The 26,053-nt window shown below is 55.7% G+C and overlaps 1 protein-coding gene and 1 long non-coding RNA gene across 6 annotated transcripts; one reads left to right on the top strand and one right to left on the bottom strand.

The window, feature by feature from the left end:
• Positions 1-1,959: 1,959 nt before the first annotated feature.
• Positions 1,960-25,754, top strand: SLC44A2 (solute carrier family 44 member 2 (CTL2 blood group)). Of its 4 annotated transcripts, none has more exons than XM_070623658.1 (22): positions 1,960-2,111; positions 14,488-14,536; positions 15,993-16,066; positions 16,191-16,275; positions 16,860-16,944; positions 17,133-17,243; positions 17,362-17,422; positions 17,506-17,629; positions 17,748-17,831; positions 17,923-18,035; positions 19,373-19,504; positions 19,602-19,701; positions 19,786-19,878; positions 20,052-20,136; positions 20,634-20,896; positions 20,983-21,077; positions 21,760-21,863; positions 21,967-22,040; positions 22,129-22,199; positions 22,364-22,452; positions 23,585-23,669; positions 24,114-25,754. In XM_070623658.1, the coding sequence occupies exons 1-22, from the start codon at positions 2,081-2,083 to the stop codon at positions 24,233-24,235; spliced, it is 2,130 nt and encodes a 709-aa protein (XP_070479759.1). In that variant the 5' UTR covers positions 1,960-2,080; the 3' UTR covers positions 24,236-25,754. The 4 variants fall into 4 exon arrangements, with proteins under 4 accessions (XP_070479759.1, XP_070479760.1, XP_070479763.1 ...); XM_070623659.1 differs by having other exon boundaries at positions 1,961-2,111; positions 24,508-25,754; XM_070623662.1 differs by lacking the exon at positions 1,960-2,111 and adding an exon at positions 13,891-14,085 and having other exon boundaries at positions 24,508-25,754.
• Positions 5,281-11,042, bottom strand: LOC139083913 (uncharacterized). 2 transcript variants are annotated; one of them, XR_011541045.1, is made up of 4 exons: positions 10,830-11,042; positions 10,084-10,325; positions 8,771-8,871; positions 5,281-8,653 (listed from the first exon to the last, which is right to left on the bottom strand). It is a non-coding gene; the product is annotated as an uncharacterized lncRNA (long non-coding RNA). The 2 variants fall into 2 exon arrangements; XR_011541046.1 differs by having other exon boundaries at positions 5,983-8,653; positions 10,098-10,325; positions 10,830-11,023.
• Positions 25,755-26,053: the final 299 nt, after the last annotated feature.

Below are 26,053 nucleotides of genomic sequence, written 5' to 3'. Positions count from 1 at the left end.
ACTTGGCACGCCATGCTGTGGTAGGCGTCCCACATATAAAGTAGAGGAAGATGGGCACGGATGTTAGCTCAGGGCCAGTCTTCCTCAGCAAAAAAAAAAAAAAAAAAAAAAAAAAAGCAGACTTGGCAGCAGATGTTAGCTCAGGGCTAATCTTCCTCAAAATAAATAAATAAATAAAAAGTATAATGTAGGGGCTGCCCTGTGGCCGAGTGGTTAAGTTTGCTTGCTCCGCCTCCGTGGCCCAGGGTTTCTCTGGTTTGGATCCCGGGTGCGGACACGGCAGTGCTCATCAGGCCATGCTGAGGTGGCATCCCACATGCCACAACTAGAAGGACTCACAATTAGAATCTACAACTGTGTACCGGAGGGCTTTGAGGAGAAGAAGAAGAAGAAGAAAAAAAAAGATGTTAGCTCAGGTGCCAACTTTTAAAAAATTAAAGGAAGAGTAACCTTTATTAAGAAAGGGCAGAAGTCAAGTGACTCACAAACCAAACCCACCTGTGTAACCACAGTCTGTTTCCACCCCCCAGAAGCCACCCTGTGACCCTGACAGTCACTTCTGTCCGCAAAGGCAGCCGCTGATCCACGTTCTGTTACCATAACTTGAACAGTTATGCCTGTCCTAGAAGTTCACATGAAAGGTCTGGCCTTTTTCACTCCGCAGAATGCTTTTTTTTGAGATTCATTCACGCAGCTGCACTTACCAACAGTTCATGTCTTTTTTTTTTTTTGAGGAAGATTAGCCCTGAGCTAACATCTGCTGCCAATGCTCCTCTTTTTTTTTTTTGCTGAGGAAGACTGGCCCTGAGCTAACATCCGTGCCCATCTTCCTCTACTTTATATGTGGGACGCCTGCCACAGCATGGTGTGCCAAGCGGTGTCATGTCCACACCCGGGATCAGAACTGGTGAACCCCAGGCCGCCCAAGTGGAACGTGCACACTTAACCGCTGCGCCACCGGGCCAGACCCTGTTCATGCCATTTTCCTGCTGAGAAATATTCCACGCACCACAGTTTGTTGAACCATGCACCCACTCCCACTGATGGAAGTCGGGTTGCTTCCAATTTGGGGCCATTTTAAATGAAGTTGCTTTAAAGCTGCTACGAACGTTTGTATACACGTCTTTGCGGCTCTTTTCCTTTTGTGGGTGGCTTTTTTTCCTTCCTAAATACCTAATAGTAGAACGGCTGGGTGCTCATATGGTAGGTGCCCGTCTAACTTTATAAGAAACTACCAGAACTTTTTCCAAGTGGTTGTGTCATTCAAAGGGCAGAACACTTCCACCAGCTGCATAGGAGAGTCCGCTTTGCTCTAGATTCCCACCAACACTTGCTACCATCGGTCTTTTGAGTTCTGGTTATTCTGGCGGGGGCGTAGAGGTGTCCCATTGGGTTATAATTTGCAGTGTCCTGACGACTCCATTCTTTTCATCCACTGTGTGCTGTTCTCCCCTGCGACCATCCCATCTTGTTGCACGCGCCCCTCTGCTGGCGGACACGTCCATCTCCTCCGCGTTTTGCAATAACTCTCAAAGCTTCAGGGAACCCCCGTTGGCGCGGACTCTGCGTGCACACACGCCTGCGATGGCTTCTCCAGCGTCCGCAGCAGAGAGGAAGCGCACAGAGCGAACACGGTTTGGATCTCACCTTTCCGCCAGGAAACAGGCTGACCCACCGCACCTGCTCACGCCACCTGATGTAACCAAACTCTAAAATGATCCAACCGGATGAATGAAAAACGGCATCTTGCTGTCTGTTCGCTGGCACACAGCGGGCGCTCAGCATCTGTTTGGCGAGGGAATGGGTGGGTGGATGGGGGATGAGTGACGGCCCCTCCTGGCCCCCCGAATGCGCCCGGGAAGCCCTAGTCGCGCCCAGATGGGAAACAATGCTTAGGGTTCCACCCCCTCCGGAGCGCGGCCACGCCCCCGGCCACGCCCCCGCCCCGCTCCTGGCTCTTATTGGACGAGGCCCGCGGGGCGGGGCCGGGCGGGGCGGGGCGCTGCAGCCCGCCGAGCCGCCCGCCAGCCGGGGGCTGGGGTCGCGCCGGCTCGGACTCCCGTCCCCGCCCGCCGCGGCCATGGAGGACGAGCGGAAGGACGGAGCCTACGGTAGGAGCCGCCTGTGGCCTGCGGCCGCCTCTGCTGAGTCGGGGGTGCCTGGGGGGAGGGGGGCCCCGGAGATCGTAAACACCCCGCTGCAGCTGGAGGGCCCGCTCCTGCTCCCCAGCCCTACATCTCGCTCTGCGTCCAGCTCACGCCCCCTGCTCCCACCAGGTCACCCCCCATCCGCTCCTCGGAGCCCCCGCTCCCCCTCCGGCGGATGGGCCGGGACGCACGGCGCATGCTCTGCCCGGGGAGGTCCCGTTATCTGGGCGACTCAGATGCCAGGCGGGGGAGGGGAGGCGCGGCGACCGGGGCTCGGAAAAGGGACAGGGCCTGAACCTCCCCCGAACCCCCTCTTCTTCCAGTCCCCTTTGACCACTTCTTCCTCCTGCCCACATCCCCCAGAAGTCGCCGTGCCGGGCTTTCGGGCAAATGGGGAAACTGAGGCAAGCCTGGGGCAGACCAGATGCTGGAGTGCAAGCCCATCGGGTCTTGCCAGCCGCCGTGGAAGGGCAGAAACAAGGGCGCCTCCGGGGAGGGGGCAGGAAGGAAGCCGGAAACAATTGAGAAAGTTTCCCCGGCCTGTGCAAGGGCTTGGGGGCTCCTGGCTCGCATTTCACGGCGTCCCGGGGACTGGCACCCCCTCCTGCGACCCTCTAAGGGCGGCCTTCGCCTCTGGGCCCCGGGGATGGGACCAAGAAGAGACCCCCCTCCCCACACACGCCCTACTGGGGCGTCCCTTTCTCTGGTTCCCACGGTGGGGGGTGCGGTCCTCAGTTTCTCCTTTCTATTCTCCATTTTGGGTCCTGAGCTGGGCACACACCTGCGAGGCATGCCTTGGGGTGAAGGGGCCCTGAAGCCCCGCCTTGTGTGACAAGGACTTCCTGGAAACTGTGAGGCTAAAGGGCTTTGGGGAGGGGGCCGGAAACGCCTCAAAAAGAATCAAGAAAAACAAGCCAACGAGAGCTGCGCTCCCTCCCCGCCCCAGGGGATTGTGGCCTCGGAAGGCTGCAGAGAGAGAGATGGGGGAGGCTGGGACCCTCCCTGCTCAGAGCGAGGCACTGGGTTCTGGCCACCACCCAACCACTCCCTTCCTTGCTTGGAGCTGCCAGCCCCGACCCGCTGAGAGGCCCCCTTGGGCTGGATTTTGGCTTAAGCCCCAGACCCTGCAGCCGGCTGCTGGTGCTCTGTTGTCCCTTGGGTGTGGCTGTCTCTGATCTGGGAATCTCAGCCTGGGGTCATGGCCAGGTCCTGCCCACCTGTGAGCGACACCTGAGGAATCTCTGGGCTCCCCGAGGCCAGGCTGGGGTGGAGTCGGGGGGCAGAGTGGACAATGATAGGATTCGCTCCAGCCTTGAGTTTAGCAAAGGGGAGCCAGCCATGGATGGGCCTGAGCAGACTCTGCAGGGCCCTGCCAGGCCCACGCCCGGCACGGGGGACTTCCATGCCCCTCAGACCTTGTGCTGGGTGCTGGGACCACAGGCCATCCGCAAGTATTCGTTGAGCATCTTACAGGCGAGGTGAGGACATGAGAACACAGTGGTGAACAAAACGGAAAATCTTTGGCTAAATATGTAATTTTAGGTTGTTGTAAGTGTTGTGAAGCAAAGAACAGGACACCGTGTGTGTGTGTGTGTGTGTGTGTGTGTATTGGGGGGGGCTAGAATCTGGGGTTATTTTAGGTGACCAAGGGCTGGGGGTTGAGCCGGACATGGGAAGATTTGGGACAAGTGTGTTCCAGGCAGAGGGAACAGCAAACAAACCACAGTTGCTTAATTATTTCTCACCGTGAGGCCCAGGGAGCCCGAGGTGGAGACCAGTGGAGTCTTGCTGCCAAGCCCTCACCTCTAGAGGAGCCATGTGGGTCGACTCTTTGAAGTGGGGGTCTTGCTGAGCTTGTAAATAGCCCCTTCTTATCAGAGCCCAAAACCTAGGGCACTCGGGCTGCCCCGTGAAGTCCCTGCCAGATACTGGAGAGCTTTCCTCTGGGAACAGTGTGCAACAGTGGCTCACATATCCTTCCTTTGTGCCCTAATGCCCTCTGTGAATCAACGGGTGACATCAGACAGACGCAGGCTCCGATCCTGGCTCTGATACCTAGGAGCTGTGTGGCTCTGGGCGAGTTGGTGACCTCTCTGAGACTCTGTATCCTAATCTGTCAGACTGGGCAGATCTCACTTAATGGTGGGAAGTGTTTTGTCAGGTTCCTGGTGAGCTCTCTGTGCTCGGGAGGACTCGGGCTGGTGAGGCTGGGGACGTAGATTTTCCGTGAGCTGATGGAGAAACAGCCCTCTCCGTTGACACATAGAGTTGGACTGGGCAGGGCAGGAAGCTCCCTCCTCAGCAGACACATATCTAGGGGGTGGCAGCAGCTGCAGGGGAAACCATGAAATGGCTCCTGGCCCCGATGGATGTCAGCAATGGGCACTGCCATCCTTCCTAGCCCAGCCTTGGCATGAGCAGCATGGGAAAAGATTCTAGAATCTAAAACAATAGACTCTGACAAGGGTGAAAAAAACGGAGAAAAAAGTGATGGTGCTTATTTATTTATTTTAAATTTGTTTATCTATTTTGTTTTTTTATTTGGCCAGGAAGACTGGCCCTGAGCTAACATCTGTTGCCCATCTTCCTCGTTTTGCTTGAGGAAGATTGTTGCTGAGCTAACATCTGTACCCATCTTCCTCTACTTTTTGTATGTTGGACACCGCCACAGCGTGGCTTGATGAGCCCTGCGTGGGTCCATGCTCAGGATCCAAACCTGTGAACCCTGGGCCACCGAAGCAGAGCATGTGAACTTAACCAGTACACCACCGGGCTGGCCCCTGGTGCTCATTTAAAAAGCAGATTCCATGGCTCCATTTGCGAGAGTCCAACTCAGCTGGCAGTGGGGCCCTGGCATGAGATGCATTAAAAAATACTGTTAGGGGGCTGGCCCCGTGGCCGAGGGGTTAAGTTCACACGCTCCGCTCCAGAGGCCCAGGGTTTCGTTGGTTCGAATCCTGGGCGCGGACATGGCACTGCTCATCAAACCACGCTGAGGCGGCGTCCCACATGCCACAACTAGAAGGACCCACAACTAACAAAATACACAACTATGTGCCAGGGGGCTTTGGGAGTAAAAGGAAAAATAAAATCTTTTAAAAAATATATAAAAAAGTATTGTTAGGAGAGGGTATTTACTTGTTAATTGCAAGTTTATTCTTTTTGAAAGAGATAACACTCGCATGCTTCAAAATACAAAAGGTACAAAGACTTTACAGCTTTATCCTGAAATGTCTCCCTTTTGTTCCGTCTCCCAGCGCCACACTCTTTTCTTGCAGAGCGTAAGTGTTACAACATCTTGTGTTTTCTTCCAGATGGAATCTAGGCCTCAGATCTGCACATGCAGTCATATACATAGTCTTTATTTAGTGGCTGGTTTTTTTTGCCTTTTGCAAAAATATCAGCAACTCCCTAGAGGGCTAGCTTCGCGGGGCAGGAATGCATGTCTGTTTGGTTTGAAGGCACTCCGCAAAAATTTGTTGAATGAAAAGGTGTTTGTTTCACGTGTTGCTTCTTTTTCGGTTAATATATCTTGGAGACGGTCTCTCACATTAGCGCCTGGAAAGCTTTCTCCGTCTTTTTTGACAGTTACATAAAGTAGCCCCTTGGTGGACGGACCATCCTGTATTTAACCAATCAAGGGGAATGTTTTAAACTTTTTATTGAAGGACAGAATTCATACATAAAAGGGCACAGATCCTAGATGTGCGAGTGTCCAGGAGTTTGCACAAGGTGGATACACCCATGTAACCAGCACTCAGATGAGGACAAAAACCAAACCTTACCAGTAGCCTGGCAGCCCCTCATAACCAAGGAGGGCCTAATACTATTATTATTTTATTTTACTTTTTTTTTTGTGGTAAAAAACATGACGCAAAATTTACCATCTTAACCATTTTTAAGTGTACAGCTCAGCAGTGTTAAGTATATTCACATTGTGCTATGGCCTATTGTAAAGCCAGACTAAGAATGGCTATTATATTTGTAAATAGCTGTTAAAAAAAGAAAAAGAATATGCTATAGATAGTATGTGAAGCACAAAGCTTAAAATCTTTAATATCTGGCCCTTATCAGAAAAAATTTGCTGGTGAGAACATTTCCATCACCCCAGAAAGTTCTCTTATGCCCCTTCCCAGTCAATCCTCAAAGGGAGGGTTATTTTTACGTAGGACTTTAAACTCTTATGTAACAAAATTAATGTATTCTCTTTTGGGAGGGGGGGAGCTGAAAATTAAAAATAAGCCCTCAACCACACAGAAGATTCTAGTCTTCCATGTGAAAGAACCCTTCACACACCCTGGCCAGCTGCCTCCACCCCAGAGGTGGCCCAGCCAAGAAGTCTGTCTGAGAACCCAGCCTACTAATTTTCGTGTGTACGTGTGGCATCTGTCTCTTTTTAAAGCTCCTCAGGCTGCTTTAATGAAAAATGGTACCGTTCCCAGTGTTGGACACTATGTTGCCTTGTAAAAAAGATGAAGTAGATCTAAACTCGCTCATGGGAAACATTGTTAGTGTGTGAAATCGCAGAGTATGAGGAACAGCCAGTGTGACAGAACTGGGGAATAAATAGCTACCAATCTGCTTATGCATGTGTCCTGTAGACAGTGTCTGGAAGGAGGAAAAGGAAACCGGTCAGAGGAACTGTCCCCAGGAAGAGGAAGTGAGGGCTCCGGGCCAGGGGTGAGAGGGAGAGTGTTTTTTTTAGTCCAAAAGTTTGTTCTCCTTGACGTTTTTTATCTTGATAAGCATACGGGTTACTTCCTATAAACAAGTTCATTTGTAACTTCCCGCAGCAGACATCGCCGGTGCAGGTACCGTGTGCCAGGTTCTGTTCTGGACCCTGGAGGCACAGCAGGTGCGGTGCTTGAGCTGACATTCTAGAAAGCTGACATTCACAAGAAATGAAGACGAATGAGAAAAATTCTTAGAATGTCAGAGAAGGGCCCTGGAGAAAAATCAAGCATGAAGGAGGGGTGGGAATAATCTACGGGGATTGGAGGTGGGGTTTAACATTTTTAAATAGGGGGATCAGAAAAGATCAGCCTGAGGTGACTGGAGGAATGAGAGAGGAAGCTGCATAAAGTGTTTCAGGCAGCGCACACAGCCTGTGCAAAGGCCCTGGGGTTTGAGGAGCCGCCAGGGGGCCTGTGTGGCTGCAGTGGAGGGATGGAGGGGTAGAATGGGAGGAGGTGAGGGCAGGGAGGGGATGGAGCAGAGCGTACAGGGCCTTGTGGGCCATGGGTAAGACTTGGGCTTTTGTCTTGAGAGAGATGGGAGCCATTGAGAGTTCTAAGCTGGGGAGGGACCTGGCCTGGCCCAGGTGATCACAGGTGCCATCTGGCCTTAATGGGCTGCAAGGGGGAAGCCAGGAGACCAGGACAGAGGCAACAGCACGAGTTGAGGGGCATCGGTCACTGGGAACCAAGGTGCAAAAAAATGAGCACAGCTACAAAAAGGCGAACCCCAGAGTTCTGCCTCTCAGCCAGCTCTGTTCCGGTCCCAGCTCCACTCTTCCTCATTCTGCGCCATCGTTTACCTTTCGTATCCCCGTACCTTTCATTTATATAGAAACCGAGCCTCAGTTTCTCCACCTGTAAAATGGGGTTAACAACAGTATGGGCTCCCTCTCGTGGCTGCCTTGAGGGTTCCATGCTCGGGCTCGGCTTTGCCACTTAACCCACAGTTGGGTCCCTGGTAAATCGGAGTCATTCACGGAGCATCCGGTTCGGGAGGTGGTGTCAGGAACAGAGTTCAAACTCAGCTCCCGCTGGCTGTGTGATTTCCGGCAAGTCGTGAAGCATCTCTGTGCCTCCCTGTGCCATCTGCCCTCAGCCTTGTCGTGAGGGTTAAATGAGGTCCTGGAAGCGAGTGTCTGATTGAGCAACCTGCATACAGTAGGCGCTCTATCTTTGTTTTGGGCATGATGACCGTAGAATCGCTTTTAGCTTTAGCACCTAGATGCTGTCGCTGAGCCTTTTATCAAAGGGAGTTGGCTGGGGGACTAGGAAGTCCACTCCCCAGGCACGGACTTCTGGGAAGGCGGGGGGCGAGCGGGCCGGGCTGCGTGGGCGAGGCCTTGGGGACTTGGCTGGTGGCCGGGAGCCAGGGGGTTGGGTGGCGCTGGATGTCCTGCCCCGGCATCATGACTGGCAGCCTAAGATGGTTCCCTTATCTCCCACGCACGCGGTGCTGGATGGGCCGGCCGTTGTGCCCAGCAAGGCGGGGACCCCAAGGCCACCTCCCTCGCCCCTGCCTGGTCTAATGGCCTGGCTTTCCCGTGCCTCGCCCCCCCCCACCCCAGTGTCCCCACAGCAAAGGCCTGGCTTGGAGCCAAGGTGCCTGGAGTCGCTTCGCAGCTCTGTCCCACAGCTGGTGCGGTCTGAGCCGGCAGCCTCAGTTTGCCCCTCTGTGAGACGGGACCCCGCTCCTGCTGGGGGTCCGTGGAAGCCTGGGACCCACGCCAGACTCGTGCGAAGCGCTTTGTGAGCATGGAGTCCTGGCAGCACCTAGGAAGGAAATGCAGGTGTCAGTCCCATACTCCGGACAGGAAAAGAGCCACCTGGAGCGGGAAAGGCACGGTCCATTTCCCCACCCGGTGGCAGGGAATGAATGACAGGCCTTACCGCGACCGGCTGTGACAGGAGCGCGCAGGAGACCTGGCTGGCCTGGTGTCCGGCTCAGCACGTGTGGGTTCATGGTCTAGAGACCGGGAGGCGGAAAATTTCTGTAAAAAGCCAGGGAGTGGATATTTTCAGCTTTGCAGCCACGTCCAATCTCTGGCCATGCTACTCAACTCTGCCATCGTAGCATGACAGCAGCCAGTGACAGCATGAAAACCAGCGCGGCCGTGACAGAAAACTTGACTGATGGCTGCTGGCGCCTGAATTGCAATAATTTTCTTTCTTTTTTGTGTGTGTGTGAGAAACATTAGCCATGAGCTAACTGCTGCCAATCCTCTTCGTTTTGCTGAGGAAGACTGGCCCTGAGCTAACATCGGTGCCCATCTTCCTCTACTTTACATGTGGGACGCCTGCCACAGCATAGCTTGCCAAGCGGTGCCATGTCCGCACCCGGGTTTCAAACTGACAAACCCCAGGCCGCCAAAGTGGAACCTATGCACTTAACCGCTGTGCCACTGGGCCCAAATTGCAATAATTTTCACATGACAAAATAGACTTCCTCTTTTAATGTGTTTCTGACGTTTAAAAATGGGAAGACCAGGGCCAGCCAGTGGCATAGTGGTTGACTTCGTGCGCTCTGCTTTGGCACCTGGGGTTCAAAGCTTCAGATCCTGAGTGGGGACCTACACACCACTCATCAAGCCACGCTGTGGTGGAGTCTCATATACGAAGTAGAGGAAGACTGGCACAGATGTTAGCTTGGGGCCTATCTTCCTCACCAAAAAAAAAAAGAAAGAAAGAAAGAAAGAAAAAGAGAGAGAAGACCATTCTTAGCTCTGGGTCATATGGAAACAGGCAGTGAAGGGATTTGTCCCACGGGTGACAGTTTGGCAACCCCTGGCCTAGATGGTTAAGATGCTGTGGTGAGCAGACTAATGGTCCCTCCCCCCACAAAGATGTCCATGTCTTCATTCCTGGAACCCGTGAATAGGTTGCCTCTTACGTGGCAAAAGGGAGTTTGCAGACGGGATGAAGTAAAGGACTTGGGGATGGGGAGAGAATAAGGTGGGCCCGAGGGTGAGGGTCCTTATAAAGGAAGACGGAGGCAGGGGAGTCAGAGAAGGAGATGTGACCATGGAAGCGGATGTGGGCTTGCCAGGAATGGTGGCTTCGGGGATTCAGGAGGAGGCCGCAAGCCAAGGAGTGCAGGCGGCTTCTAGAAGCTGGAACAAGGCAAGAAAACAGATTCCCCCCGAGAACCTGCAGGAGGAAGGCAGGCCAGCCGACACCTTGATTTTAGCCCATTGAAGACACACCTCGGATGTCTGACCTCTAGAACAGAAAGGTGACAAATCTGCATTGTTTAAGCCTCCACATTGGTGGTCATTGTCACAGCAGCCACAGGAAATGCGTAGAGACACCAGCTCAGGGGCTGGGCATCCCGGCTCGGCCGCCCACCGTCTTTGTGGCCACCGGCAGGGTGTTTCTCTCTGGGCCTCAGTTTCTGCATCTGTCCGATGGGGGCAATGATGTGTTCGACCTCACGCAGTTGCTGTAACTGAGGGAAACCGAGTGACGTTTTAGAAGCGTGCCTGGTACCTGGTGAACGGGGCGGTGACACAGAGGCGTGGGGGCGTCCCTCCTGTTTTTATTATTGTCTTGCAGGATTGTTGCAAAGATTCAGCAAGGTCCGTCCCCCAGGATCTTGATCAGGCTCCACACTCAGAAACCGTTAGTCCTGGCCTCGCCCCTCCCTCCAGCCCCACCGCCTGATGCTCATGAGAGCTCATGGAACCCATCAGGAAACAGTACCAGTGGTTCCTCTTGGATTTCCTGAGAGGTCACCAGGCCGGGCCCTGAGCCACGCCTCTGCCAGGCGCCCCCTGCCTCTTTAGTTCCCTCTTCCAGAGGGGTGACTCAAGTTCACACAGCAAGGTCATGCCCGGCTATCCCATCCACAGCTACCAATTTCCCTGAGAGCTGTTTGAGACTTGCCCATGTCTCCTCCCCTCCCAAGCCTGGTCATGCTCCTGCTCAAACACCCTCCGTGGCTCCCACTCACCCATCGAACCTGACATAGGGACCAATCGCTTGTTGCTAGGTGTCTGGGCAGGCCGTTTGCCCTTCCAGCGCCTCAGTTTCCTCTGCTGTAAAAAGGGCTGATGAAGGGACCTCCGGGGCGGTGAAGAGCACCAGGCCAGAGTCTGAACTGCACGCCTGGGCAACGCCGGCCAGTCTGTGGCTGCTCCCCATTCTGTCCGAGAAACTTCTCTCCTCTGCCCACCTTACTGGTCTCACCTCCTATCAGATGCTAGAAACGTGCTCTTGAGTTTTCCCTTCATACTTGTCATAGTTTTGAGGTTTTATGTATTTGGTGATTAAGCCCCGTGGAATTCGTTTTGCTATGTGTTGAGGTTGGAGTCAACTTTATTTTCTTCCAAAAGGACAGTCCAGACTGCGGATCGATTTCTCCTTTCTCTGTCAACTGGACGTTCCATGTTTAGCGTGTGTTACGTTCTTTTATGCATAAAAGTCATAAACTAATTTTTTAAATACGTGCCCCTGGAAAACGCATTTTAATTTTCAGACTTAGCTATATATGCGGGGATTATATATTGTGGTTATTCACTCAACAAACACTTAGGGAGTGCCTGCTCTATGGCGGGAGCCATGCTGGGCACTGGGGACACAGCTGTGAACCAAACGGACATAAATCCCTGTCCTTGTGCAGGGGACAGGCACGGGGGCGGCGAGACACAATTCAATCCATCAGAATAGGATGGTCAGGGAAAGCTTCTCGGAGTAGGTGATGTTTGAGCAGAGGCGTGAAGGGGGTGGAGCCACATGGACATCTCAGGGAAGAGCTTTCTAGGTGGAGGGAACAGCCAGTGCAAAGGTTTTGAGGTGAGACCATGCCTGGTGAGTTTGCCGTGTAACCGAGGAGGCCCGTGAGACTGGAATGGAGCAAGCGAAGGAGAGAGCAGCAGGAGGTGAGGGCAGGGAGGGGATGGGGCAGAGCGTGCAGGGCCTTGTGGGTCACGGGGAAGCGCTGGACTTTTCCTCCGAGGAAGGTGGGAGCCATGGAGGGTTCTGGGCAGGGGAGGGAGGGGACCTGACATGACTCAGGGGCTCACCGGCTCTTCTGGCTGCTGTGGGGGGAACAGACAGCGGGGGGTGAGGGGGGGAGCTGGTAGACCAGGGTGGAGGGGCCTGCACTGGTCCAGGTGGAAGGTGATGGCCATGTGACAAGGCTCAGGGGCTGAGGAGGGCTGAGAAGTGGTTGGCTCCCGGGTAGATTCAGAGGGCAGAGTTGGCCTGAGCGCTCCAGAGGGTGGCCTGCCAGTCCTGAGTCAGGCTGGGGGTCGCTCTGGGGCTTGGATATGGCTGTGCCGGGTGTGAGTTGCCCATGAGACCCCCACGTGGGGCGCTGGGGGGCAGGCGTTATGGGGGGTGCAGCTTGGGGCTGGGCCCTCCCCAGGGACCCACATTTGGGACCCATCAGCGTGGAGCTGGTAGTTCAGTCCTGAGTCTGCAGGAGTGTCCCCAAGGGACCTTGTGGATCTGGGAAGAGAAGCGGCTGCAGCCTGGGAGGGGCCGGGACCACGGGGTTTCTCTGGGTGGCCGGGTCCCCTAAGGCCATGGCTCGCCTCCACCTCGCCTGTTTGCTGAAGCCTGTGGGCCAGGGGTCAGGCGGGGCCCCTGCAGCTGGAGGCCACTGTGGGGAGGCTGCGTTGAGGGACAAGCTGAGTTAGTGACCCAAGCCCTGGGGAGCTGGGGGCTGGTGCTTGACGCTGAGGCAGCAGCTACAATTATTGAGCACCACTTGTATATGACCACACTGCTGAGCCCCAGGCAGCCTGATGCTACACACTGACTATATATTCCTGCCGACTTCCCCCCACGCCGACTGTCTAACGCCACGTCAAGTGTACAGCTGGCTGTACCGTAAAGTATACAGCTGGCCCCAAGGACTGTTGGGAGATGCAATGCTAACAGGCACAAGACCGAGGGAGTATACAGTCGGCATGGGGGTGGATGGTTGGTGTTGGTGTGCATGGTTGGGCATGGGGGTGCAACCAGTTGGGTTGGTGTACCCCATGTTGGCTGTACAACTCCCTGCTGCCTGAATACCCCCCACCAGCTGTGTACCCCCACGCCTACTGCATACCCCACACGGATAAAACACCATGTTGCAATTGTGTACCTCACTGTCACCTGAATGGCTCCACACCGACTGTATGCCCCCTGCTGGCGGTCCCCTTGCACCTACTGTATACCCCGATGTCTGTTGGACACCCCTACACTGACAATCCAGTACGTCATGCCGACCGTACACCCCGTGCCGACTGTATGCCTCCTGGTGTCTGGACTTTGAGGCCAGTCTTGGTTTTAGATTTTTAGCCCCATTTCACAGATGGGGAAACTGAGGCTCAGGAAGGCGAGGCGCTGGTGTGAGTGTCCTCTGGCTCCCATGAGGCAGAAGGAACATCTGAATCCAGGGCCACCCAGTAGGACATCAGCTCCACAGGAACGGACCGCAAAGTGGGGTCTCTCCCAGCTGCTCCCAGTGGGCGCTAAATGCTTGTTCTACAAGGACAATGGCTTTAGGATTCGCGGCTGTGAGAGTGTGAATGGGATGACAGCTCAGGTGTGTAGCTTTGGGGGCCACCAAGGGACCCGGGTGGGGGGGAGCCAGGCAGGGATGTGGCCTGGGGCTGCCTGTCCCCATGCGCCCCTTCTCAAGAGACTGGCTGTGTGGATTTTTATATCACTCTCAATATTTAACTGTTGGCATTTAATGTTTAAAAAATGCGGACCAGAATAAACCTCAGCCACTGGCTGGCGAGTTTTCAGCTCAGAGACTATAATTGGGTGTTTGGACTCAGCCATCTGTCGGTTTGGCGGCGAACCTCCCCGTGCCTCAGTTTCCACCCTAGAGAACGGGGGCCCACATCAGGCGCCCTTCCAGGGCGGAGAGGTGTTCCGGGCGGTGTCGCCGGGTGGGTGGGGACGCTGGCACGGGGTGCAGCGGCCGAGCTCCCGGGGTCGGGGGGAGGGCTAAATCGGGCCGCGGGTGAGTGACGGGAGCAGCTGCCGCCAGCCCGGCTCCCCTCCCTCCCTCCCTCCTCCCCGGCCCTCCGTCCGGCCGCGGGGCTGGGGCCGGTCTGACCGGTTTGGGCCGCCCCGCCCCGCTCTCCGCGGGGAGGAGCCGCCCCGTCCGTCCGTCCGTCCCTCCCTCCACCGGACGCCGCGTCCGACCCGAGGGCCGAGGGGGCGCGGGATGGGGGACGAGCGGCTGCACTACTACGGGAAGCACGGTGGGCAGGGTCGCCCCCCGCGGGGACTCGGGGGGCATCGCGGATCGCAGCCTGGCCCCCCCCCCCCCCCCCAGCGCGGGCAGCGTCCCTCCAAACCCCTGCACCCGGAGGGCCTGTCTCCGTCGCCCCCTCCCCGGGTCTCCTGCGGGAATCTTCTCCCCCAGATCCCACCTTGGACCCCCAGCGTCTCCACCGGGCGCCCTGGCGGCTGCGCAGCCGCCCGGCTGCCTCTCCTGGGGGGGATTGGGGGTGGTCGCCTGGAGGCGGGATGAGGCAGAAAACTCCCCGAGGTCTGTCAATCTTACTCCTCCCGTGGCCAGAGACACCCCTGGGGGGCATCTGGGGGTGGGTGGTCTCCCGGCTCCTTCTTGGTCCACCCAGCTCACTCTTGGTGATTTGCAGGAACGCCACAGAAGTATGACCCCACCTTCAAGGGACCCATTTACAAGAGGTAAGGGCTTCTGGGTGCCTGGGGGGAGGTTATCTCTGTTAATACTGTCCCCATCCCTGTTTCTTCACCCCCCCAATCTGTTCTCCAACAAACTAGTGATAATTATGTGTACCGATGATGAAAGGACTAATTTCCTTAATACAGAAAAAGTCCTACAAATGGATTCTTTTAATTCGGGCAAAAGATTGGAACAGATCATTTATAGAACAAGAAATACGGTAGACGATGAGGTCTGGAAAAACGCTCAAACTCACTGGAAAGTAAAGGAATGTAACTTAAAATAATAACCAAGTAGAAATTTCCCCATCACAGATTAGCAAAGGTTAAAAAGATTGACACCTATTCTACTCTGGAATGAATTGCGGTAGTCTTTTCCAGAGGGAATTTGGAAATAGGAGTTTGTTTTTTTGTTGTTTTTTTTGTTTGTTTGTTTTTTGAGGAAGATTAGCCCTGAGCTAACTGCTGCCTATCCTTCTTTTTTTTTTTTTTTTGCTGAGGAAGACTGGCCCTGAGCTAACATCCATGCCCATCTTCCTCTACTTTATATGTGGGACGCCTACCACAGCATGGCTTGCCAAGCGTTGCTGTGTCCGCACCCGGGATCCAAACTGGCAAACCCTGGGCCACCGAAGTGGAATGTGCACACTTAACCACTGTGCCACTAGGCGGGCCCGGAAATAGGAGTTTTTTTTAAATGTGTGTCTCTTTGTTCCAAAAGCTTAAATTCTAGGGAAAAAATTCTCCCAATAAAGCTTGCACACATGGACAAAAATCCACGATGTTGCTGCCTTTTTGGAAAAGGTGAAAACCAACGATTTGCGTGTCCCTCCCATGGAACTCGTTTGACAAGTTACAGTGTGTCCTTGGGTTGGAATATTACCCAGCTGTTAAAATGTACGAGAACCTTTCTAATTAGTGACATGGGTCCCTCTCAATATGTTAAGTGGAAAAAGCAAGACACAGAACCGTGAGTGTATCATAATCACAGCTGCGTTAACAAAAAAAATTTGTTTTGAAAACATTTGTACCTAATAAATGACCCAAAGGACTCAGAGGAAGTCACTACCAGAGGTTGCTTATGTGCAGTGGCTTGTGTGGCAGAGTGACTTCTTTATTATATATGTTCCCATGTGGTTTTAATTTTTACCATGTTTGTATTGAATCTTATGATAATAAAAATAGTTTAAATTTTAAAAACCATGAACACGTAATGCTGGTAAGGATGTGGGGAGATGAGCACTCAGTCAAAAGAGAGCTGAACATTGCTGCAACCTGCTTCGAGGACAGCGTAGCGTTAGGTATTAAAATATAAACTGCTTGTGCCCTTTGGCACAGCATTAACACCGCTCAGGAGTGCGTGTCCACATGCACATGGATGTGGGTCTGTGTGTGTGGCAGAATGGGTCCATGATACCCGGGTACCAGGCTCCATCCTCATGTTGTCCCTTGCTCCCAGGGGCTGCACAGATGTCATTTGCTGTGTGTTCCTCCTCCTGGCCATCGTGGGCTACGTGGCTGTAGGCATCATAGGTGAGTGGAGGAGGGGAAGGGACTTGGGGGGTCCAGGGTGGGGGGCAAGCCACAGCCTCTGGGGCAGGAGTGGGGCTGGTGCTGAGACGTGGCAGCGCCACCGCCTCCCTGGCTCCCTCCACAGCCTGGACCCACGGGGACCCTCGAAAGGTGATCTACCCCACTGACAGCCGAGGCGAATTCTGCGGGCAGAAGGGCACAAAAAATGCGTGAGTCTGGCTCTGTGGGGCCTGGCAGGGCTGGGGAGGAGTGGACAGGAGGGTTTCGTGAGCACTGAGAAGGTTCTAGGCTTCTCCCACCTCCATCCGTCCATTAGTCCAGTCAACAGGTATGTATAAAAGTCCCATCATGCCCGAGTTTCTGTCCTAGGCCTTGGGGACACTGCACTCAACGAGACATTGCGTCTTATCCCCTGGTGGCCCATGTTTGAGGGCAGAGACAGAGCAGAGACAATGTCGCATCTGAAGTCAGGTGGTGATAAACAGTGGGTGAGGTAAAAGAGGGGCTTCAGTGCGGGCTGTGCCCCTCCCTGGCTGTGTGACCTAGGGCGAGTGTCTCCACCTCTCTGGGCCTCATTTTCCTCATCTCTAAAATGGGAATCATAACTGTCTCACACTCACGAGGCTGTCGTGATGGTTAGACAAGCCCATATATGCACAGAGCTTAGCACAGTGCCTGGATGGAGTTGCTGCTGCTGTCATTATTACCATTATAGTTGTCGTTTTCATTAAGATATTTTTATATGGGTGGTTGAGAAGACTTGACACTTTCCATCTCCCTTCCCCAACCCCAGGAACAAATCCTTCCTGTTTTATTTCAACATCGTGAAGTGTGCCAGCCCCCTGGTCCTGCTGGAATTTCAGTGTCCCACCCCCCAGGTGACGCGTTCCCTCCCGTCCTCTTCCCATTCCCGCTTTGCATCCGCAGGTCCTTTCCCCCTGTAGTGACGGCTCCTCTTCCAGCCCTTCCTCTTTCCCTGGCAAACGGGAGGTGGGACCCCCGTCCTGAGTGGGGTCGAACGTCTGTCTCGATCCCACCCAACAACCCCTGCTTCCTGCCCCCCAAGATCTGTGTGGAGAAATGTCCCGACCGCTACCTCACCCTCCTGAGCGCTTACGGGTCCCAGGACTTCACCTACTACAAGCAGTTCTGTGTGCCCGGCGTACAGAAGAGCAAGGTGAGTGGCAGAAGAGCAAGGTGAGTGGCGGCGGGCGGCGGGCTGCGGGGGCGCCCGGGCGGGCCAGGCGGCAGGGGCTGGTCTGGGGATGAAGCCCCGCCCTCCTCTCCCTCTGCAGGGTGTGCCTGAGTTGCTTCGGGATGGCGACTGCCCGGCTGTCCTCACTCCCAGCAAACCCCGTGAGTCTGGGGTCCCGTGAGCTCGGGCGGGGCGGGGGGGAGGTCTCGGGCTCAGCCTGATGGTCCCATCCCCCACTCCGCAGTGGCCCGGAGATGCTTCCCAGCCATCCACGCCCACAAGGGGGTCCTCATGGTGGGCAACGAGACCACGTATGAGGATGGGCTTGGTTCTCGGAAAAACATCACGGAGCTGGTGGAGGGCGCCAAGTGAGGACCACTGTGCATCACGCTGGCGTCGCGCTTCCCTGGGTGGGACGGGGCATCCCCTGGGGCTGGCCCCATCGGGGGAGGGGCTGTGACTCCAGCCATGTCCGCCGTCCCCCAGGAAGGCCAACGGGGTCCTGGAGGCGCGGCAGCTGGCCATGAGGATCTTTGAAGACTACACGGTCTCCTGGTACTGGATCATCATGTAAGCGGGGTCGGAGGTGGCCGACCCAGGCTGCGCAGTCTGAGGCTGGCGGGAGGCTGGGGTCCGCTCACACACCCATTCTATCCCCCAGCGGCCTGGTCATCGCCATGGTGATGAGCCTCCTGTTTATCATCCTGCTCCGCTTCGTGGCTGGCATCATGGTCTGGGTGATGATTGTCATGGTGATTCTCGTGCTGGGCTACGGTGCGTCTCCCCTCCCCTCCCCACAGTCTGCAAAATGCCAGTGCTCTTTGACCTGGCCATGGCGCCTCGAGAATCTTCTCCGAAGCCATCAGGCAGCCACTGTCTTTTACTTGGTGTGTTTCGGGGGAAGATGTTCATCTCAGCATTGTTTACGAGAGCAGACGCTTGGAAACAACCTCAGTGCTCACCCCTCGGGGATGGCTTAATCGTAGTCTTGCAAACCGGGGCCTGGATCTGTGTTTGATCAGCATCGAGAGGCGTTCTCAAGTAGATAACTTAGCTCCATGGTTAAGGATGCTCTGGCACCAGGAAGCCGGGGATCCAAATGCTGGCTCTGCCAATTCCTCGCTCTGTGACCTTGGGCTGGTGACTCAACTTCCCTGTGCCTTCATTTCTTCCTCTATAAAATGGGGATAATGAGTGTTTACTGGTAGGAGGCTGAATGAGAAGGAGACAGGGTGCAGATGAGATGGGAGGAGGGCCTGTGGCACCCAGAGGCAACTCTTGAAATCCAGGGTTTCATATTCTGATGACTCGCTTAAACTTTCTGGGAGGAAAATGCCTGAAATGGGACCCAATCTGAGGACACAGATATTAAAATATTCATGTTAATAGTGGTTTCTAGCTGGGTGCCAGCATTTTAGGTGACTAGTTTTTTCACTTTATATGTATTTTACAATTTTATTCTGCAAAAAGCGAAGAATGCTGAAAATCTGTAATGTTACCCCACTGAATGGTAACACCCATGTCCTCCCTCTCCACCCGTGAATCATTGTCACAGAGTGGCAAAGGGGGTCAGAGGAAAGCCTCAGGCCACACAGCATCCTGACCCCTATTTACTCACTCATTCATTCATCAAACATGTATTGAGTGCCTACCGTGTCCTGGGCAGTTTTTCAGGTGCTGGGCTTATAGCAATGAATAAAACAGGACAAATCCTTGCTCTCATGGAACTTATATTCCTGGGGGTGTGGGGAAAATGGACAAGAAATAAATAAACCAGAAAAGCCCTCTAGGATGTCAACGTAGAGAGTGGCAATCCGAAGCTGGAGTATGAGAGGGTGTGATTCTCAATTCGGGCAGGGGATCTGGAAGGTCTTATGAGAAGGTGATATTTGAGCAGAGACTGGAGGGTGTGAGGGATCCAGTCAGGAGAGAATGGACCAGGCAGTAGGTACAGCAAGTACAAAGGTCCTGGGGCAGAGGCAAGCAAGGGCAGCCCCTCTCAGCCTCGTTTTTTGCTTCTGGTAAATGGGGGTGGTCGGTCCTCCTTTGTAACATTGGGGGAGCAGCCGGCGGGTTGAGGTCAGTCGTGGCATACTGGTGTCTCTGTGCAGGAATATTCCACTGCTACATGGAATACGCCCGACTGCGTGGTGAGGCTGGCTCCGACGTCTCCCTGATGGACCTCGGCTTCCAGACGGACTTCCGCGTCTACCTGCACCTGCGGCAGACCTGGAAGGCCTTCAGTGAGTCCCAGCCCCCCAGTCCTGCCCCCAGTGAGGCCTGGGAGGGAGTGGGGGGCCCCAGCAGCTCGCAGATGCAGCCACTCTCTGCCCCATACAGTGATAATTCTGAGCATCCTGGAGGTAATTATCATCTTACTGCTCATCTTCCTACGGAAGAGAATTCTCATTGCCATTGCACTCATCAAAGAGGCCAGCAGGTGGGTGCCAGGGTGCCAGGGGGTCCGGCTGGGGTGGTCCAGGGTTGCTCGGGCCCTGACGCCTGTGTCTCTGCTCCTCCCCAGGGCCGTGGGATATGTCATGTGCTCCCTGCTGTACCCGCTGGTCACTTTCTTCCTGTTGTGCCTCTGCATCGCCTACTGGGCTAGCACTGCTGTGTATCCACCATCACACCCTGATCCTCGACCCTGGGGGCGGCTAAGGGCCAAACTTGCCTGGAACTGACCCGCACTTGGGGGCAGGGCCACAAGCTGGTGGGGGGATGGATCCTTTCCCACAAGCCCCTGGGGGCCCTAATCCCAGATCCCCGGATTTCTTAACGAGCTTCCAGCTTCCTGTCCACTTCCAACGAAGCCATCTACAAGATCTTCAATGACAGCGCCTGCCCACTTGCTGGGAAAACCTGCAACCCTGAGGTGAGCGTCTGGAGGTGGGGGGGCAAGTGTTTCCCCAGCAGCCCACAGATGATCTGAAACCTCTCATCCCGACTTGGGAACCATTCGACAAATATTTGGCGCCTACTGTATGCCAGGTGCTGGATGTGGGGAGCATGGAAGGGAAGAGATCCAACTTGGCAGCACCCCCCAGTGCTGAACCACCCACCCTTTTCCTCTGACTTCATTTCCTGACCCCCCACCCCTCTTGTAACCCCATGATGGCCAGTTCTTGCTACTAGAACCCCTTCTTTGCCTTTCACAAGCCCCTATCCTGACCCCTCTGGTCAACGATCCCTACCGTTGCTTCTAGAACCCCTCTTATAAGCCCCTATTTTGAACCCCCAATTTCTTGACTTAATTCTGATCCCCATTACTCCTGTCCCACACCATGGTCTATCTGACCCGGCCTTGATGCCCAGAGCCACTCTGAACCCTTGGCCCCTATGTTGTGATCCAGCTCTGTGTCCCTCCCGCAGACTTTCCCCTCCTCCAACGAATCCCACCTGTGCCCCGGCGCCCACTGCCAGTTCGCCTTCTATGGCGGGGAGTCGGGCTACCACCGGGCCCTGCTGGGCCTGCAGGTCTTCAATGTCTTCATGTTCTTCTGGCTGGCCAACTTCGTGCTGGCCCTGGGCCAGGTCACGCTGGCTGGGGCCTTCGCCTCCTACTACTGGGCCTTCAACAAGCCAGACGACCTGCCTGCCTTCCCGCTCTTCTCCGCCTTCGGCCGGGCGCTCAGGTGGGACCCAGGGTGGGCTGGGGGGTGGGGGCGAGATGGGGTGGAGGAGGCCTGGCCGGGCCATTGACCGTGTTTGCTGCCCGTAGGTACCACACAGGCTCCCTGGCCTTTGGCGCCCTCATTCTGGCCATTGTGCAGATCATCCGAGTGATGCTGGAGTACTTGGATCAGCGCCTGAAAGGTGCGGCCTGCGCGCTGCTGGCATTGGCTCCCACCAGGGGGCGGGGCTGAGGGGGAGACAGGGATTGGTTCTTGCTTGGGGGGGCGGAGCTAAGGTGATGGAACAGTGATTGGTTTCCGACTGTGGTGCAGGGAGAATGTTTCGGGTGATTGGTTCCTGCGATGGAGGAGGGGCCGAGAGCCTATTGGGCGGAGTTCTTACCACTGGGCGAGGGGGGGGGGGGTGGCGGGCCAAGAGTCCTGGGCCACCGTTGGTTCTTGAAGCAAGACCTGGGCGGGGCTAAGACTAGTTTTGTAGTTGCAAAGCAGGGGCTGTGGGGCTGGGATTGGTTGTGCTTTGGGGTGGGGCCAAGGCGGCAGCAAGGATTGGCTTGTGCCTGGGAGGCGGGGCCAGGGCAGCAGTGCTTGTTGTGATTGGTTCCTGTCTTGGAGGCTGGTCTCAAAGGCTCCAAGATTTGGTCCCTGGTTGGGGGCGGCGCTGAGGGTCTTGGGCCAACTTGTGTCCTACTTGGGTGGGGGTGGGTAGCACCCCGAGGGTCCTTGATAGGTCTCCTCTCCCTTCTCTTTGAGAAGGTGGGCTCTGGGAGTCCGGGACTGGCAAGTGCGTGTAATGAACAGGTGGGAGGTCCCTAGCCGGCTGGGCGGGTCTCCCCTCACCTCTGCATCCCTCCTTTCTCTCCCAGCTGCAGAGAACAGGTTTGCCAAGTTCCTCATGACCTGTCTTAAATGCTGCTTCTGGTGTCTGGAGAAGTTTATCAAATTCCTCAACCGGAATGCCTATATCATGGTGAGCAGGCCCAGGAGGGAACCGACCCAGCAGCTCCTGCTGAGTGGGAGGAGCCCTCATTCCCACCCCCGGGCCCTGACCCCTCCCTCCCGCCTCCCTGCAGATTGCCATCTACGGCACCAACTTCTGCACCTCGGCCAGGAACGCCTTCTTCCTGCTCATGAGAAACATCATCAGGTTAGGGGAAACACCATCCTCTCATCTCCTCCCTCCTCCCACTGTCCCTGCGCCCGCGTTCACACCTGCTTCTCACCCTCCCCTGCAGAGTGGCGGTCCTCGACAAAGTTACCGACTTCCTCTTCCTCTTGGGCAAACTTCTGATCGTGGGGAGCGTGGGTGAGTGCCGCTCACCCAGCCTCTTGGGCTGTGGGAGCCTGTTGGGGGCGACTTGTGAACTGCTCTTGGGCCCCATGTCTTCTGTGATGACTGTCATCTTCTTGGGGGCGGGTACTTCCTTTAGCCAGAATCTTCAACCCCCTCAGTTTCCTCCCCTCTTCCAGGAATCCTGGCTTTCTTCTTCTTCACCCACCGTATCAGGATCGTGCAGGACACAGCACCGCCTCTGAATTATTACTGGGTTCCTATACTGGTATGGACCTTTGGGGATGGGCATGAGTCTGAGGAGAAGGAGGTGTTGGAACTCTTCTGGCCTCCTTTGGACAGATGCAGATGGGGGTCAGAGGTGGGGGGTTGATTATTTATTCAGTCTACAAACATTTATGAAGCACCTACTGTGTAACAGACACGGGGAGGGGGGTGTCCCTCTAGAGGCCTTACAGTTCAGAGGTAAATAGATATTGACCAATAACGATATAGGTGGACGTGCGATTGCAAACTGGTAGGTGCCACAGGGCAGAATGACAGGGAACTCTTCCAGCCTGTGGTGGAGGATGGGGGCAGGCCTGGGAATCCAGGTGGCTTCCCTGTGGAAGTGATGTCGGATCTAAGGTCTGAAGGAATGCAGGCCACATCCTGGCAGAAGGAATAACAAGTACGGAGGCCCAGAGGCAGGGCTTTGACAGGAGCAGTGAGGAAACCAGTATGGCTGGTGTGAAGGGGGGAGGAGGTGACAGGGCCCTTAGAGGGGTTAGGTCATCCCCTGAGAGCAGTGTGGTACCTATATGAGTGCAGGCCTCAGAGCCCAACGACCTAGATTTTTATCTGGTTCTTTGTCCACTAGTTCTACGATGAGTAACTTTCAGCGAGTTATTTAATCTCTCTAAGGTCCACTCACTTCAGTCCCTAAGTGTTTATCAGGTACCTGCCAAGGTCCTGTGAGTCTCCAAATTGCTGAGGGTATAGCAGTAAAGGGGGCAGACATAGTCTAGCCGGGATGTGGGCATTAAATCTGTAACACCCTAAACATGCATAAAATTGCAGCTGGACTAAGGCCTCAGAGGAGGGCTACGTGGTGCTAGGAGAGCAAAAAATGGTCTAGATGTCAGAGGCGGCTTCTTGGAGGAGATGGTCCCTGAGGACTTGATGGTTGATCTGAAAGCAGAAAGATAAGGAGGTGTAAACTAGACTAAGTGAGGGTAGCAGCATGTGCAAAGGCCCTGGTGTTGAAGAGAGCAAGGAGTGGATGGTAGGAGGTCAGATGTTATTCTCAGGAGGGCTCATCAGCAGGGGAATGACATGAGCCCAGCAAGGGAGGGCCGTGGTGGGTGGGGATTGCCCAGGGCAAACGCTGGGGTGAAAACAGTTCCTCTCACCTCGCCCAGACAGTGATCGTTGGCTCCTACCTGATTGCCCATGGCTTCTTCAGCGTCTATGGCATGTGTGTGGACACGTTGTTCCTCTGCTTCTGTGAGTGACCCCTCCCCCCGACCCTGGCGGGGCCCTGACTCCCTTCTCCCCTCTGGGCAGAACATCTCCCTCCAATGAGACTACATAGTCACCTGCCCGGTGCCCCCAGCTTCCCCAGGGACTGGCTGTCCTTCGTCCTAGCGCCCCGGCATGCCCTCTCGGCTTCCTCCTGCGCTCAGAGCTGCTCCATCCTTGCGTCCCCTGGTCCAGGCTGCAGCGGGGACGCACTCTGCCCCTGGGCCCTCGGCTTCGGAGTTTCTGGCTTTGTCGGGGGGATCCGTGGCTGCCACTAACTCTGGTCTCTCCATCTGCCTGTTTTTTTGTTCTCTCTCTTCTCTTCCTCTCCTCCATGCCTGCTGGCTTCCCTGTTCCTCCCTGCCTCCCTCTTTCCCTCCCTTCCTGACCACCCCATGTTCCCCCTGCTGGTTCCTGGGGGGAGCCCAGGTGAGGACCTGGAAAGAAATGACGGCTCTCAGCAGCGACCCTACTTCATGTCGCCCGAGCTGAGAGACATCCTGTTGAAGGGGAGTGCCGAGGAGGGGAAGCGGGTGGAAGCCGAGGAGTAGAGAGGGAGGGAGGTGGTTGGGGGGCCCACAGGCCTCCTCGGTAACTCCCTGTAGGTGGGGGGTGCATGCGGGGCTCTTCCTTGCCTGGGAGTGGGGAGCGAGTGTGTGTCCCGTTTCTGAGCCCACCACAGTCTGCCCCTCTCCGGTCCCAGCGTGTCTTGCTTCCTAACCCTCTGAGGCTTCTCTGTGGCCCCCATCCGCCCGCCCTGTCCCCAGAGGCCACTGTCCCGGGGCTCCCCTCATGCCACCTGCTCTGGGACCTCTCTCTGCAGTGGAGGACCTGGAAAGGAATGATGGCTCGGCCGAGAGGCCTTACTTCATGTCTTCCAACCTCAAGAAGCTCTTGAACAAGACCAACAAGTAGCCGGCGGAGTCCTAAAGGCCCCACCCTCCCACGCCTCCCTGGAAAATCTCACACTGGGTGCTCAGCAGCTGGGTCAGAACCCCCAGCCCACTGGGCTCACCCCAAATCCTATCACTGCCGCCCCCATGCCCCGATATCTGGTTACCACCAGTTTCCAGGGACCTAGAGGACCTGGGGCATCTCCTCCCCATGCCAAGGGGCAGTCATATTTTTCAAGACTGTGCAGGTCATTCCAGCCTTGGGTGACTGGCCTGCGTGGGAAGAAGTCCACTGAGGTCCCTTGATGTCTGGCAGGCGACGGGGCCGACCTCTGTGGGCTGCCCCACGCTTCCTGTCCCTGTCGCGACGGGACAGCATCTGTGTCGGCTGGAGCGGCGGCTGCAGTAAGCTCCAGCTCCTGAGGGCCCCGGTTACTTGCATCTACTCCGGCCAGGCCCCAGCCTCTTTTCATGGCTGAACAACTGGCTCGCGGCTGCCACGGGCATTTCTGTATTATTTTTTTTAACCTGGACGTGCATTAAAGGGTCTATGAGCCTTTTCTGTCTGTCTCCGCAGTCGAGGGGGCCGCTGAGGAGCGCCTTCATGGCTGGTGTGGGACCGTAGGTGCCCAGGTGGGGGTGTCTCCTGGCATGGGAGGGGAGAGAGAGACTGTTGGGGGAGGCAGACGGGAGCAGGCTGTGCGGACCGCCCAGCGCAGGGGGAGGAGACCGCTAATGGCTGCTTAATGGAAACCTGCTGGCTGGCTGGCTGGAGGAGTCGGCCGAATTTCGCCCTTCCTCTGCCAGTTATTGACACAGCTCTCTTTGTAAGAGACAAGAAACTGAATCCACCCAGGGGAGGATTTCAGGGGAAGGAGTGGGGAGCAGATGCCGGCCAGCCCGGGCCCCCCCGGCCCAGCCACTTCGCCTTGAGGATTCTTTTGCCAAACTTGTTGAACTCAGGGTGCCTGGTCTGCCGGGTCCCCCTTCGCCATATCCCAACATCCCCGAGTTCGTTTTTGCTCGTCGGCACCGTTCCACGATCCCGGAGAGGCAGAAATGCCAGCCTGGGGTCTGTGTCTCCTGTGCCTGCCCCAGCCCTCCTGCCCCTGGTTCTGTCCACACAGCCCTGCGTGTAACTGCATTCCGACCACTAATAAAGTGCCTATTGAACAGAGCGGGGCCTGGACTGTTTGTGAGGGAGTGGGAGGCTGGGAGGGGGAACCCCAGCTTCCACTGCTCTGGGATTCTGAGTCCGGGCGACTCCCCTAGGAGTCTGCTCCCCGCACCCCCGTCTGCGCCTGAATTCCAGCGCGCGGGCAGCTCAGATTTCTTTCGAACAATTGTCCATTATTAGGTTCTGATCCCCAGACTCCAGAAGGCGGTGATGGCCGCCCACCTCCTCGGTCACACGGCTGGACACGTGCCACCAGGCCTGCTTTGTCCCCGGGCCCAGGCACCTGAGCGCCACAGTCT

Source organism: Equus przewalskii, chromosome 6 (genome assembly GCF_037783145.1).
Source record: "Equus przewalskii isolate Varuska chromosome 6, EquPr2, whole genome shotgun sequence".
Classification (NCBI taxonomy): Eukaryota; Metazoa; Chordata; class Mammalia; order Perissodactyla; family Equidae; genus Equus; species Equus przewalskii.
The sequence above is the reverse complement of the archived record's forward strand: the minus strand, read 5'-3'. Positions and strand labels throughout refer to the sequence as shown.

What these genes read in the sequence shown, in the direction of transcription:
- SLC44A2 (XM_070623661.1), top strand. Translation starts at nt 14,049, where the DNA reads ATGGGGGACGAGCGGCTGCACTACTACGGGAAGCACG. An exon ending in TTCAGTGTCCCACCCCCCAG is followed by an intron (nt 16,945 to 17,132) that starts GTGACGCGTTCC and finishes CTGCCCCCCAAG; the next exon opens with ATCTGTGTGGAGAAATGTCC. An exon ending in CTTGGATCAGCGCCTGAAAG is followed by an intron (nt 21,078 to 21,759) that starts GTGCGGCCTGCG and finishes TTTCTCTCCCAG; the next exon opens with CTGCAGAGAACAGGTTTGCC.